Source organism: Sinohyriopsis cumingii, chromosome 12 (genome assembly GCF_028554795.1).
Source record: "Sinohyriopsis cumingii isolate HCF-2022 chromosome 12, ASM2855479v2, whole genome shotgun sequence".
Classification (NCBI taxonomy): Eukaryota; Metazoa; Mollusca; class Bivalvia; order Unionida; family Unionidae; genus Sinohyriopsis; species Sinohyriopsis cumingii.
Window position 1 is genome coordinate 9,955,532 of NC_142972.1, and position 13,915 is coordinate 9,969,446.

At 41.4% G+C, this 13,915-nt stretch overlaps 1 protein-coding gene across 3 annotated transcripts in view; it reads left to right on the forward strand.

Moving 5' to 3' along the window:
- LOC149785994 (heat shock 70 kDa protein 12A-like) overlaps positions 1–13,608 on the forward strand; it is a 30,518-nt gene extending 16,910 nt beyond the window's left edge. For all 3 annotated transcript variants that reach the window (XM_089976268.1, XM_089976269.1, XM_089976270.1), the window contains exon 3: positions 11,076–13,608. In XM_089976268.1, coding sequence (XP_089832394.1) covers positions 11,088–12,893 — 1,806 coding nt within the window. In that variant the 5' untranslated portion in view covers positions 11,076–11,087 and the 3' untranslated portion in view covers positions 12,894–13,608. The remainder of the gene's footprint in view (positions 1–11,075) is intronic.
- The last annotated feature ends 307 nt before the right edge of the window (positions 13,609–13,915 follow it).

Sequence of the window (13,915 nt, forward strand, 5' to 3'; positions counted from 1 at the left end):
CACTGGTGCCAAGACGGAGGGCCTGTCCTGTACACGTCTCCGTCCTCGACTTCATTTCACTCCACATAAAAAAAAATCTATAAAACCTCAGACCCTTTTTCGTCTATCTCACTCTCAGTGCGAATATGACGTCCCTTCAGTCGCATCTTCCCGTCAAATTGATTCGTGCCTTGTATGGCATCAGTCGAGAAAAAGATCCACAAACACGAGCTCGTGTCTTAGAAGCTAGTCTCAAAGAAGTCTTACGATGGTTCACGGTGACGGCACGTCAATTACTCCAAGGAATCATTCAGATTCCTCATCAAACCAAACGCTTTTTCGATCGAAACAAAGTCGCTTTGGTCCAACTGGCCGATCCCCGCATCGACACTCAAACCAAAAAACAAATCATTTTGAAACCAGGAGGGAGCGGTACTCTAGGAGGGGTCATCATTCGCTCACTCTTAAGATGGGATCCTAGTGCCCCCAAAGTTATACCCAAGACAAAAGTCCAACGAAGCCCCAAGAAGAAAAAGACCAGGTCCCCAAGGAGAACTTCTCCAGTGGCAGGACCCTCCTCTGACCAGACACCACCACCCCGGAAAAAGAAAAGAAGCCCCCAGAAAAAGAAAAGTCCACAGAAAACTAGTCGCAAGAGAGGCACTTCGGCCAGGACGCAACCTTACACTCGCAAACCACGATCTGCCACGGCAGTAACTGCGTCTCCGGCATCCTCACGTTTATCCACTTCTCCGTTGATGACACCAGGAACTGAAGAGTACTTGGAGACGTTGATCACACCAACAACTTCTCCGTTAATGACCCCCAAAAGAACTTCCCCAGTGGCAGGACCTTCCAATTTAGTGGCAGTGGCTGCTGCTCACAAAGTACCTTCTCCCAAAATCAAAGTTGAAGAAAGATCGGGCATGTTACAAGGTTTACTGGATTTGTCCAAGCAAGAACTGGCTCGATTTAGTCCGTTACGTACCCCTGCACGACGTGTCATGCCTGTCCTCAAACTAATACGACGTCAAGACAATCATTGGCGACGCGTTCCAGTATAAAAAAAGCCTGTGACCAAGTCGGGTATCAGTGTTTTTTGGTGCTCCTGAAGACTCAAAGATGTCACCCTCCAGAAAACCCCAAGGAAAGAAAAGGAAAGGACTGCCACCACGTTTAGCCAAACATGGGGACATGTTATCTGTCCTGTCCAAAGCTTCTCCACCCCTACGAGAATAACTCATTCAAACGGCCTCCAAAGAGGTCATCGATACCGTGTGCGAATGTTGTTTGAACGTTTTGAAAGGCACGATCCCTTTGTCCAAACACCAGAAACAATGCTTAGGCAAACATCGTCACGTTCTTCGCCAAATGGTTCAAAAGAAAATTCCCATTCGTCAAAAAAAGAAGATGTTAGTGCAACGTGGAGGTATTTTACCTCTCTTGTTAGGCCCCATACTGAAAGGAGTCTTGGGAACCATGTTGGGAGGACTGGTGGGAGCAAGATAAAAAGGCCTCGGAAGTTCCAAGATCTCAGAATCGACCCCTGACAACCCCATGGAAGGACGAAAACTAGCTTTAGTGCCTTACAAACGATGGATGGAATACCATCGGTGGCAAGAACAACACACCCCGCATTTACCTCCCAATCCCCATTTGAGCGTGATGTCCCAGTTACAACACGAATTGCAGTCCTTGATGGATCGTCAAGATTTGTCCGAAACAGAAAAATCGCAAAAGTACGGTCAACTCTTGCAACGACTGCAACTCTTTCACCAGAAAGCTTTAGACGAAACAGCTCTACCCACTCTGAAAGATTTTAAGACCTTGATGAAAAGTCCAGCACCATCACCAGTACCAGTACCAGTACCACCAGTACCAGTGACCAAGACAGAAAAAGGAAAAGAAGAAGAAGAAGGGTTTCAAACTCCACCAGAAAAAGTACGCAAGTTAACAACACCACCTACCTCCAGAATTGGATGGATTAAAAAGATGATGGCCACCCCTTCTTCCTCACAAGAGAAAAAGAAAGTGAAGACAGAAGTGAAGACAGAAGTGAAACAAGAACCGATATCCCCCGGTCAGACATCCTCCTCCTCTTCAACACCTATTGCCGGTCGCACACGCAAAGCATTGCAATCCAAGAAAATACCCCAAGAGAAAAAGAGTAGCCTCCTCCAAGAGTGGGTGCCTTATTAACACACCAACCAACAGAAAAAAATGGAAAAAGTCCTAGCCAGCATTTACTACGATCCCTCCCATCCTGCAGGTTACGCAGGAGTTCAAAAATTGTATCGTGCTGCCAAAACGCAACTGAAAAGTCTCCGTTTACCTCAAGTGCGACGATGGTTACAAGAACAAGCTACCTACACTTTACACAAACCCATTCGACGCAAATTTGCCAGAAGTCGCACCCGAGTGGAAGGCATCGATCATCAATGGCAAGCCGATTGAGCCGATGTCTCTCATTTGGCCAGCTACAATCGTGGCTACAAATATTTGTTTTTTGTCATCGACGTCTTTTCCAAATTTGCTTGGGTCGTACCCTTGACTTCCAAATCGAGCAGCGAGTTAGTGCGAGCCCTGCAACGGGTGTTGAAACAAAGCGGTCGTCACCCTCTTCGATGGCAAACGGACAAAGGTACCGAATTTCTGAACCAAGCTTTCCAAAAAGAATTAAAGAAACGTGACATTCATTTTTTTACCACCGAGAATCCCGAAACCAAAGCCAGCATCGTGGAACGTTTTCAACGCACTTTGAAAGAACGCATGTGGAAATATTTTACGCATCACCACACTCTGAAGTACATCGACATCTTACCGCACCTGGTGCAAGCGTACAACCAATCTTACCATCGAAGCATCGGACGTACCCCTCAAGACGTGACTCCCGACAACGAAGTGCTGGTGTTTGAGCGTCTGTTTGGTACGTCCCCGACGAGGGCTGTCCCCAAGAAAAGTGGAGAGTTGGCCGTAGGAGATTGGGTGCGCATTGGCAAAACCAAACGCACTTTTGACAAAGGTTACTTACCTAACTGGACAACCGAACTGTTTCGCGTCACTGGACGAGTGCATGGCCGTCATCCTGCCGTCTATAAATTGGAAGACATGAACGGAGAAGTGCTCAAAGGAACGTTTTATTTGCCCGAGTTACAACGTGTCACCAAAAAAGAAGACGACGTGTACGACATCGAAAGCATTCTCGAACGCAGAACCCGTAAAGTGGGCAAACGACGTGTCAAAGAAGTCAAAGTACGTTGGAAAGGATATCCGCCCAGTTTTGATTCTTCGATCGACGCTTCGCAAGTCATCGACTATAAAAAGAAGTGACCATCATGCCTTTTCACACAGACGCAGCTACGTCGACCACTCCTCCTTCACCCAGTTCTTTTGTACAAGATTTACAAAAACAACCCTTGTGGGTGTGGTGTGGAGAACGTGTGCCTAAAACGCAAATCGTCTTTTTCTGCCAAATCTTCGTGGTGTATTATGTCATCGGGGCAGCCATCGCCAATTTGAGTTTGCAACAAGGAGACAAACAATTGTGGACCATTTTATTGAGCAGTTGCATCGGTTACCTGCTTCCTAATCCCTCCCTGAAATTCACCTCGAACGGGAACCACGGGAACCTTGTGTCCAGTGCCAGTCACCACTCCAACCACAACCAGAACCCTATTTTGGGCGGAGACACGCCTCTGACGTCCACTAACCCCTCGGACAGCCACAGAACTCTGGAATTATGAGTCACGAAAACCAATTTTACTTAACCTTACCCAGTGACAGTTCCATGGAGGTGTTTCCCAAGAACACGTTGTGCTGTTACACGGCCAAATTACCTCAAGCCATCCCCTTAGATCACGAAGCCCATTGGGAAGTGGCTTTAGTAGAAATGATTCACCCGACCCAAGTCCTCAATGTCCTTCCCAATCAAAATTTTTTTGATGTGGAAGTTCATGACGAACAATTGCAACAGTGGATGGATAGCAATGTCAAATATGACAAGAAAACCCGTACACAAAAGTACACCACCTATCACTTGTTCATTTCCCCAGGCTATTATTTTAGTGGTCAACATTTGGTCAGCACCATAGCCTCCAGGTTTAATGCCGTGTTTCTGAAAGCTTTGGTGCATGTTAACAAAAGTGTCACCATGGAGTACCACAAAACAGCTCGTCGCTTCTTGATGAAATTTGAACGGAGTAAAATCCTGTCCATTTTATTTTGTCCTGAATTGTATGACATGTTGGGCGGAGGCATGAACCTGAGAATGAGCATGATGAAGAAAAGCGAATTACCCATCGTTTACGACAACGAGTCTTTTAGCAAGTTATTTCGTGCCCCGGTAGAACTGAACCAAGGACTGAATTTGATGTTTGTGTACTCCGATGTGGTGGAGTATAACGTGGTGGGACACACCTCCGTACCGTTACTGCGTGTCATTCTTTTCAAAGTGGATTCTGCCACGAACACTGATGAGGAAGGTGGAAACACTTACCACGTCCACCGCAAATTTGTACATCCTCACTATTTGCCTGTCAGTAAGTCGTATTTGGACACGGTCAACATTACTATAAAAGGAGATTTGGGACAAAATATTCCATTCACCAAAGGAAAAGTCACGGTGAAACTCCATTTTCGAAAACGGTTTTCTCACGATTCGTAAGTCATGTATCCAGTGTACCGAGGGGTTGCTCGACAGCGAGGACACGGTTTAGGAGATATGTTAAAATCGGCCTTTCGTTCGGTGGCACCGGTGTTGAAACCGATGGTGACACGCGGATTGCACGCCTTGAAAGATGCGGCACTGACGCAAGGCAAAGAATTTCTCCAAAATGTCATCATCGACAAACAAAACCCTAAAGAAGCCTTCATGAGGGCAGGCAAAAATGTCTTGCTACAAACGGGCAAAGACATTTTAGGCCAACGAGAAACACCTATAAATGCCCTGCACGCTACCGAGTCAGGCATTCAGCAAGGACAAGGCAGAAAGAGACGACGAAGAAAACACCCTTTCACCAGACTTCAGGCGAGAAAGACCAAGAAAAGAAGAACCGTTCGAGACTTAGACGTTTTCGATTATTGAGAAAAGAGACAAAAAAAAAAATGATGCACCGAGAATCCTGCGCTTGTTCCAGGACGGAACTGGATCTGTTTGCCATGCCCCCCACGATGATGACGATGCAAGAATCCCAGTGGGTGGAATTTCACCCCGTCTCCTCACTGACCGATTCCGCTCCCATCGAGTTTGAAATCAAAGGACAGCCCGAAGATTACATCGATCTGAATAGCAGTTACTTGTACCAGAAAGTCAAAATTCTAGATAAGACTGGAGGTGCTATAGACGATGAAGCAGTAGCTCCCGTCAACAATTTCATGCATTCCTTGTTCAGTGGAGTGGACTTGTACTTGAATAACAAACTGATCAGTAGCAGCATGGATACTTACCCTTATCGTGCCTACCTGGAAAATCTCTTGACGTACGGAATAGATGCCAAGAACACTCATCTCAATGCCTGTGTGGTATGGGAAGCTGACGAACCTACCAAGTTTGAAATATTGGAAACTGATGAAAAGAAAGACAACAATGATGGATTTGTAGAACGAAGAAAGAGAATCACGGGAGCCGACACAAGTTTAGAACTGATGGATCGTATGCATTTGGACATGTGGTTGCAAGAAAAGTATTTGCTGAACGGGGTGGATGTCCGCCTGAGACTGAATCGTAGCAGTGCCGCTTTCCATTTGATGGCTGATAGTGACGGTTACAAAACCAAAATCCTAGAAGCCAGACTCTACGTACGTCGTGTGGAAGTGTTACCTAAAGTGGGAAACGACATCAGTCAGACGTTGAGCAGAACGACCGCCAAGTATCCCATACGACGCGTGGAAGTGAAAACCTTCACCATTCCCAAGGGACAGCGATCCATGATCGAAGATCATCTGTTCCAAGGACAGTTACCCAAACGTTTGATCGTTGGTATCGTCGAGAATACAGCCTTCAACGGAGCTGCCGAAAAAAAATCCTTTCTACTTTCAACACTTTGGCGTGTCCAAAATCGAAGTCAGTCGCGATGGCAAGACCTTGTGTACCCGACCTTTCGAACCTGACTTTAAAAAGAAGAATTACTTGAGATCGTACTTGTCCCTGTACGAAGGCACCGGACAGTTAGGAACCAATACCAGTCACGGTATTACGTACGAGGATTATGCAGGAGGCTACGCTTTGTGGGCTTTCGATTTCACTCCAGACCAAGGCAGCGACGAGGGACATTTCCACCCTATAAAATCCGGCCAGATTCGTGTGGAAATTCAGTTTAAAGACCGAGACCCTGATGAAACGGTGAACGTCATCCTGTATGCAGAATTCGATAATACCATAGAAATCAACAGTTTGAGAGAAGTCATCCTAGATTACTAGAAACCATGGAAGACTGTTATCCCTTTTTACCTAGTGGAGAAACTTTTAGTGATGGATTATTGTTAAAAAATGTTAGAGTTGTTGTTTAGTGTTAATTGATTTTTGAATAAAAAATGTTGTGTTTTGAAAAAATTGTTTGATGTTATATTGTTGGATTATTGTTAAAAATGTTAGAGTTGTTATTTAGTGTTAAGTGATTTTTGAATAAAAAATGTTGTGTTTTGAAAAAATTGTTTGATGTTATATTGTTGGATTATTGTTAAAAATGTTAGAGTTGTTATTTAGTGTTAAGTGATTTTTGAATAAAAAATGTTGTGTTTTGAAAAAAAATGCCTTTGTCTTTTGTTTAACTATAAGAATGTTGGATTGATGCTCTTTCATTTCTTACTATCCCTCTCATGACTAAACGTTGCGACTCAAAAACCGTGTGGGGGATGTTTTCCTTCACGTCCGCGCTTTGACTTTAAGAACCGGGGTTGGTTCCAGTCTAACCATCCATTGTCGACTCATCCTCCTAAGAAGATGTGCTCCAAACTAGCTAAACTCAACGAAGCCTACGTGAATTTGCATAGGGTCAGACACAGTCTGATACCGAAGCCAGAAGAAATAGAGAATGTGAGAATGTTAAAAATCACTGAAGACCTGATAGAAGAGCTCTTCAGAGAAGAAATGAACAGGAAAAAAGACGAATGGACAGAGAAGTACAGACTTCAGAGACAGTAGCAACAGCAGCAACAACAACAACAGCAGCAGCAACCTGAAGCTGACAGAGGCTTTGTCGATTGTCGTATCGACACCAAAGAGTTCTTCTTCTCTTTTCGAAGAAGCAGACCTATCGCTAGAAAGTCTATCCTCAGAGGACATCGCATTCTTAGAAACTAAAAAGAATGCCATAGCAAACAAAAAAAAACAGCCCTTTTCAGGGCTACCCAATACTCTAGAAAAGAAATAACAATCGATTTGCCAATGTGTGTAGGTAGAGTAGTGTGAAAATAAACACTAACTCTTTTTTAAAAAAATGTGAGGGTATGTGTTTGTGTGTTTGTGTTTGTAAGTGGTTAAGTAAGTTGGTATGGATAGTAGATTAAAATGATGTCTTTTTTGGTGTTTGAGGTGTATATTTGGAGTTAGATTGGATTGCTTTGCGTATGTGGATAGTCTATTGAAGTGATTTATAAAAAATTTTAAAATAGTGATGGGTAGCATAAAAAAGTGAGTGAGTGTTTCTTTTAGGTCCGCGCGTTGTTTTATGGTCATGATGTAGGTAAGATCAATTTTATGTTTTTAGGGGATGTTTTCCTTCACGTACGCGCTTTCACTATAAATTGAAACTCGTTCGGCAGTCCAACTACCCTTGTTGATTGATCAACACCAAAAATGAACACGAGACTGGAGAAACTGTTGGAACTTCATGTGCATCTGGAATATGCCAGGCGCATATTAAATGAACTGGCCGCGGAAGCCATTGTGGAGGAGGGAAGGATAAGAGAGGAGGAGGAAAGAAGAAACAAAGAAGAGGAGGAGAGAAGATATAAAGAAGAAGAGGAAAGAAGGTACAAAGAGGAGGAGAGAAGATACAAAGAAGAGGAGGAGGAGGAAAAGGAGAGAAGAAGAAGAAATTTCAGAATCCCAGAGAGCGAAAATTGGGATTCTGAAGCGACATATCCTGCCTCTGCTCTCTCCCCCCAAAAGGTAAAAAGTAACTGGGGGATAAGATGTGTATGCGGCGCCAGGCCTGGAAGGTGCCACCATTAACCAGGTGTCCATGAAGTTCCAAAAAAAACAGCCCTTTTCAGGGCTACCCAATACTCTAGAAAAGAAATAACCATCAATTTGCCAATGTGTAGGTAGAGTAGTGTGAATATAAACACTAACTCTTTTTTAAGATAGTGTGAGGGTATGTGTTTGTGTGTTGGTGCTTGTAAGAGCTAAGGTATGTTTGTGTGAATAGTAGATTATGGGTTTCTTTATTGTTTCTTAGCGTAGGTGAAGAGTATAGTTAGGGTTCTGTAAGCGCTCACGTACGATTGTGTGGATAGTAGATTATGGATTTTGTTTATTGTTTCTTAGCGTATGTGGAGAGTATAGTTTGGGTTTTATTATATGAAATGAAAAAGTAGGGGGGATGTTTTCCTTCACGTCCGCGCTTTTCGTATAAGAACCCACAGTATTCGTCGTTCAAACCATTCTGCAAAGAATAAAAAAAAGAAGATGGCTTCTAACCAAATGGACAAAATGGAAAAATTGCAAAACGTCCTCGACAATTTAGGAATGATAGAGCAAATGTTGGTTAACCTAAACGAGGATCACTATTCTTATAGTCCCCATCGAGTGAAGATGGAGATAAACAATTTACGAAAAATGAAGGTAATCATCAGTGATCTGTTGAAAGAAATAAAGGAGGAGAAGGAGGATGAAAAGGAAAGGATAAGGATGAGAGCATGGAATGAAAAAATTGAAAAAGAAGAAGAAAATGAAAAGAGGAAGAAAGAAGAGGAGGAAGAGAAGAAGAAAGAAGAGCAGGAGAAAAAAAGAAAGAAAAGAAGAGAAAGAGTGTTGGAGATAAAATAAGAACTTGGTGGAGAAAAAGAAGAAACTAGAAGCAGAAGAAGAAGAAAACCCAAAGGCCCTTTTCAGGGCCAGCCATATTTCTCGAAAAGAGATAGCCTTTCCATTGCCTACCCCTTTTTTAAAAAAATTATAAAAAAAAAAATCCCATGTTCAATTTCCCTTGACGCTATAAAGTCCCACCCTGTTTAAATTCCTTTGACGCTAAACCGTCCCACGATTTTTCTCCATGTTAATTTCCCTTGACGCTAATCTGACCCACGATTTTTCTCTATGTTAAATTTCCCTTGACGCTAATCTGACCCAGGGGTCTCTGTAATGCTAATTCCCATTGACGCTAATGTACCCCACCTTACTACTTGTGTTCGTAATACGAAAAATGTAGGTGACATTGACCTTTCTTGGTTGTAAGAGTTTAGAACCAAGAGATATTCTTCCACGTACGAAGTTTCAAGAGTCTCAACAACGTCACTGAAGCATAAAATGAAGGTCACAGAGACCTCTTTTTGCACAGAAGGATGCAATAGTTATCAATATGTATGATCTCACCAAATTTCCTGATTCATGAAGGACTCAGTGCATGCAGCATGTTAAAAAATCCATGATTCTAGATAGGATAGTGTATTACACAGTAGCAAAACTACCCATGTATTCATGAACAAAATGCAAAAATATAACCTAGTAAAATGTTACATGTAGGTAACGGGGCCCCGAGTGGCCGAGTGGTCTAAAGCGCTCTCCGTTACAGAACATTGCCATCTCACCTCTGTCTGCGTGGGTTCGAGTCTAGGATTCGGCCAATGTGGGTATGTGAGAAAGCTTGCCAGTAGCTTCTCGTGGGTCGGTGGTTCTTCCCGGGGTTTTCTCGGGTTCTTCCTCCACCATTAATACTGGCCGCCATACATAGCCTATCTTGTGCTGAAAAATGGCGTTAAACCCCACAACAACAACAACAACAACATGTAGGTAACAATAATCTTCTTTTTGCACCGGTCAGGGACTAAAGGAGATGTATGCAACCAACTAGTATAATTAGTCTAGTTTTAACAGTAAAAAAGCATATTTAGTCATGAGCAAAAGGCAAACATTTAAACGAAGCCAGTAATGTAAAATGTGGGTCTCAGTGACTTTTTGTAATGGTTTGATATGCACATACTTCATAGAACGTAAAATCATGTTCTTTAATGAGGTGAGCTACTAAAAAAATAAGGAAGCCCATTGCCACATATATATTCACCCATGGTATAATTTGTCCCCGAGTCAACTGTTTAGTTCCAAATAGCTCTTGGTCTACAAAATATTGCAGTTTGCCCGGAAAATTAGTTTCAACTTTCTTTTCGTGTATTGTTTTCCAATTAGTTGTGTTATTCCACTTTGTTTCGAGGAGAACTTCTGTTTTTTTTTTATCTCTTATTCGTGAACGCAAACAAAGATTGTCCTAACATAAATGGATACACTTAATGTCACCGAATAAATCATATAAACAAACACGTGACGTCATTCAGTTTCCTGGCCCTCTTATTCTTATAATTTTACTTTTCACTTTTCTGTTTTTTATACTTGGCTGCTGTGTTTTGTACTTGGCTGCTGTGTTTTGTACTTGGCTGCTGTGTTTTGTACTTGGCTGCTGTGTTTTTGTACTTGGCTGCTGTTCTTTGTACTTGGCTGCTGTTTTTTGTACTTCGCTGCTGTTCTTTGTACTTGGCTGCTGTTCTTTGTACTTGGCTGCTGTTTTTTGTACTTGGCTGCTGTGTTTTTAGGAACTAATATTGTCCTATGTATGTATATGAAAATGACTCTTACGAACTTAGTCAACGAATGTATTTCCTCGTCATCACTTAATAATTTAATATATTAAATATTACTTAATTGTAGATTAATTAAAGTTATCTTTTGGATTCAGAAGAATGCTAATATTTAAAAATTATTCTTGTACGTAATTAAATTGGTAAATACAACCTGGAGTTTTGGATTAATTAGTCTTGAAACTTTAAAAGATATTTGTCTGGTTTAATCTAATTAGGATATGACCATTTCAACATTGTACTCATCTATTACAAATCGAAATGCTTACAGTCAGATGTAATGTTTTTATTGACTTTCTGATCAGGTCATCACTTGCATGTCCCCAGTCTGTCGATGTGAAAGCGATCCACAGTCTTACATGGCTCAAGGAATACAAGTGGATGCTCCCTGGACAGAGGTCCTTGTTGTAGTAGCGTTGGACATCGGAACTTCGTGTTCCGGATATGCTATATCTTTTCTTGATACATATAGAAGAAGGAGTATTGACGAAGTGCAAGCCAGATTATGGCGATCAGGTTCAATCACAACCTTTAAAACACCGACGTGTGTTCTTTGTAATGCAAACAAAGAATTCCATTCTTTCGGATATGAAGCTGAAGGGCACTTTAGCGCTTTGCCAGATGAAGACGAAAAGCCTGCCGATTGGTACTTCTTCAAGAATTTCAAAATGCTACTCTACAAAGAACAAGACCTATCCCGAGGCACAGAATTGTTAGATGCTACAGGGAAGAAAATGCCTGCAATTGATGTTTTTGCTATGTGTATACAATATTTGAAGGACACTGCAGTCGAGGAGGCGATAGCGAGAGTTGAAGAATTAAAGGAATCCGATTTTCATTGGGTCTTGACGGTACCTGCTATCTGGAGTGACCAATCAAAACAGTTCATGAGAGAGGCTGCTGAGAAAGCTGGGATTGAAAATTCTCACTTGAGACTGGCTCTGGAGCCGGAATGTGCATCTGTTTTCTGTAGAGACGTCGCTGTCAGGAGGTCCTTGTCTCATAGTGGAACAGTAACAGATCTTTCGACGATGGAATCAGGATCGAGATACATGGTTGTCGACATGGGCGGTGGAACTATTGATGTTACGGTACATGAAATAACAGAAAATGGAGCTTTAAAAGAAATTAAACGAGCTAGTGGTGGGGATTGGGGTGCAAATCAAGTAAATGCAGCTTTCAGTGCATTTATGATAACAATATTTGGTGCACCAGTGTGGAAGAAGTTTGAGGAACAATTTCCGATAGAGTTCTATGAATTTATGCAAGATTTTGAGAGAAAGAAATGTTCGAAACCAAGTAAGAAAGTAAATATATCTATACCTATAAATTTGTCGGAACTACACAGAAACAATGAAGGTTGTGATTTATCGATGTCTCTTAAATCGATGCATCTTCCTGACGCCTCTGTCCAGTTTAAACAGGGCAACAGACTATCATTAGATGCCAACGTGTTTCAACAGAAATTCTTTGCAAGCTGCATAGAAAATATCACTGAACATCTCGAAGAGATCATTCAATGTGTGCCGAATCTGACAAGAATTTTGTTAGTTGGTGGATTTTCAGAATGTCCATTGGTGAAAGATTCCATCAAAACAAAGTTCCCGAACCAAAGAGTAATTCTACCACCAGAAGCCACAGTTGCCGTGCTTAGAGGAGCCATATTATATGGAAGAGACCCGTCCGTTATCAAAAGCCGCATATGCAAATTCACCTATGGCTTTGATTGGTCTGAGGAGTACATCCCGGGAATTCATCCTCCAAGTAAAAGGGTCCACACCGATGATGGCCCTTACTGCTGCGACGTCTTCAAGAAGCTTGTTGAGCTTGAGCAAGAGGTAAATGTGGGACACTGCAGCGAGGAGATTGAAACATTCGTAACCTATAAGTTTCAAGAAAGGATTGCGTTCCCATTCTACAAGTCCACCCAGAAATCTCCACGCTTTGTCACCGACGAAGGTTGCACGCATATAGGAACACTATATATGGACGTGCCCTATTCCAGGGAGGGAGTCAACAGATCAGTCTTCATACAGGTGCAGTTTGGAGGAACAGAAATCAGCGCTAAAGTCAGAGATCGTACTGGTCAGAGGGTGAAATCTGCTAGATTTGATCTCCTTTGACAACCGTTGATTCAGTAACATATTGATCCATATCCATGCCTAGTTTTTTTGCGGCAGACATTGAATGAAATCAAAATTACATATTTTAATATTATAGCTGTAAAACCGTATCTACAAACGTTTTGTTGTTATTAAAGTATTTGTTAGATGTCAGAGAAAAAAAGACAAGGCATTGCTCCTATTCACATAATGCCTTATCTGATTTAGGTAAACATGAATTCAAACTTTACTGAATGTTACTAAGATATACTTATTGACTGAATTCAAACTTTACTGAATGTTACTAAGATATACTTATTGACTGAATTCAAACTTTACTGAATGTTACTAAGATGTACTTATTGACTGAATTCAAACTTTACTGAATGTTACTAAGATATACTTATTGTCTGGTGCTAAAACATGACTTCTTTAAAGGATCATTAATTTTAATTACCTACATCTTATCAGTCTCATAAACTTTAGTCATGTATATTCATTAGACAAGTTACAAAAATGGTGTAAGCCTACACATACTATAGCATTCATTCATCACATTTTGATGATTAAGAAGGGCCCGTTCAGTTGTAGACAGGAAAATGACTTAAATATAAATTAAAATGTCTGGAAACGACAATATTGAGTTTTAACACTTCAGGGATGAACTCTGGTGCATGAAAGTTTTTCTAAAAGTGCTTTTACCTGAATTTTCAATAAACTCCATGAAATGACACAACTGTTACATTTTTCCCCTTCAAATTCGGACTAGTATCCTTGTAATGTATACAATACGTGTGATTGTTGGTTATTATTTACTACACTAAAATCAACACAAAAAAGGCAAGAAACGCAGGTGATGAGGTTTCCGATTTTAACGCCTGCTGTGAAAAGAACAGTAGCAGAACCGGAAAAATGCAAAATATGTTGTACTAAATTGGGTAAAAGAAGTTTAAAAAAAGTTTATACTGAATATAACTGGTGTACATTTTTGAAAGATAAAACCCTACCCATTTTTATTTACAAAATTGAAACTTTTTAAGTAA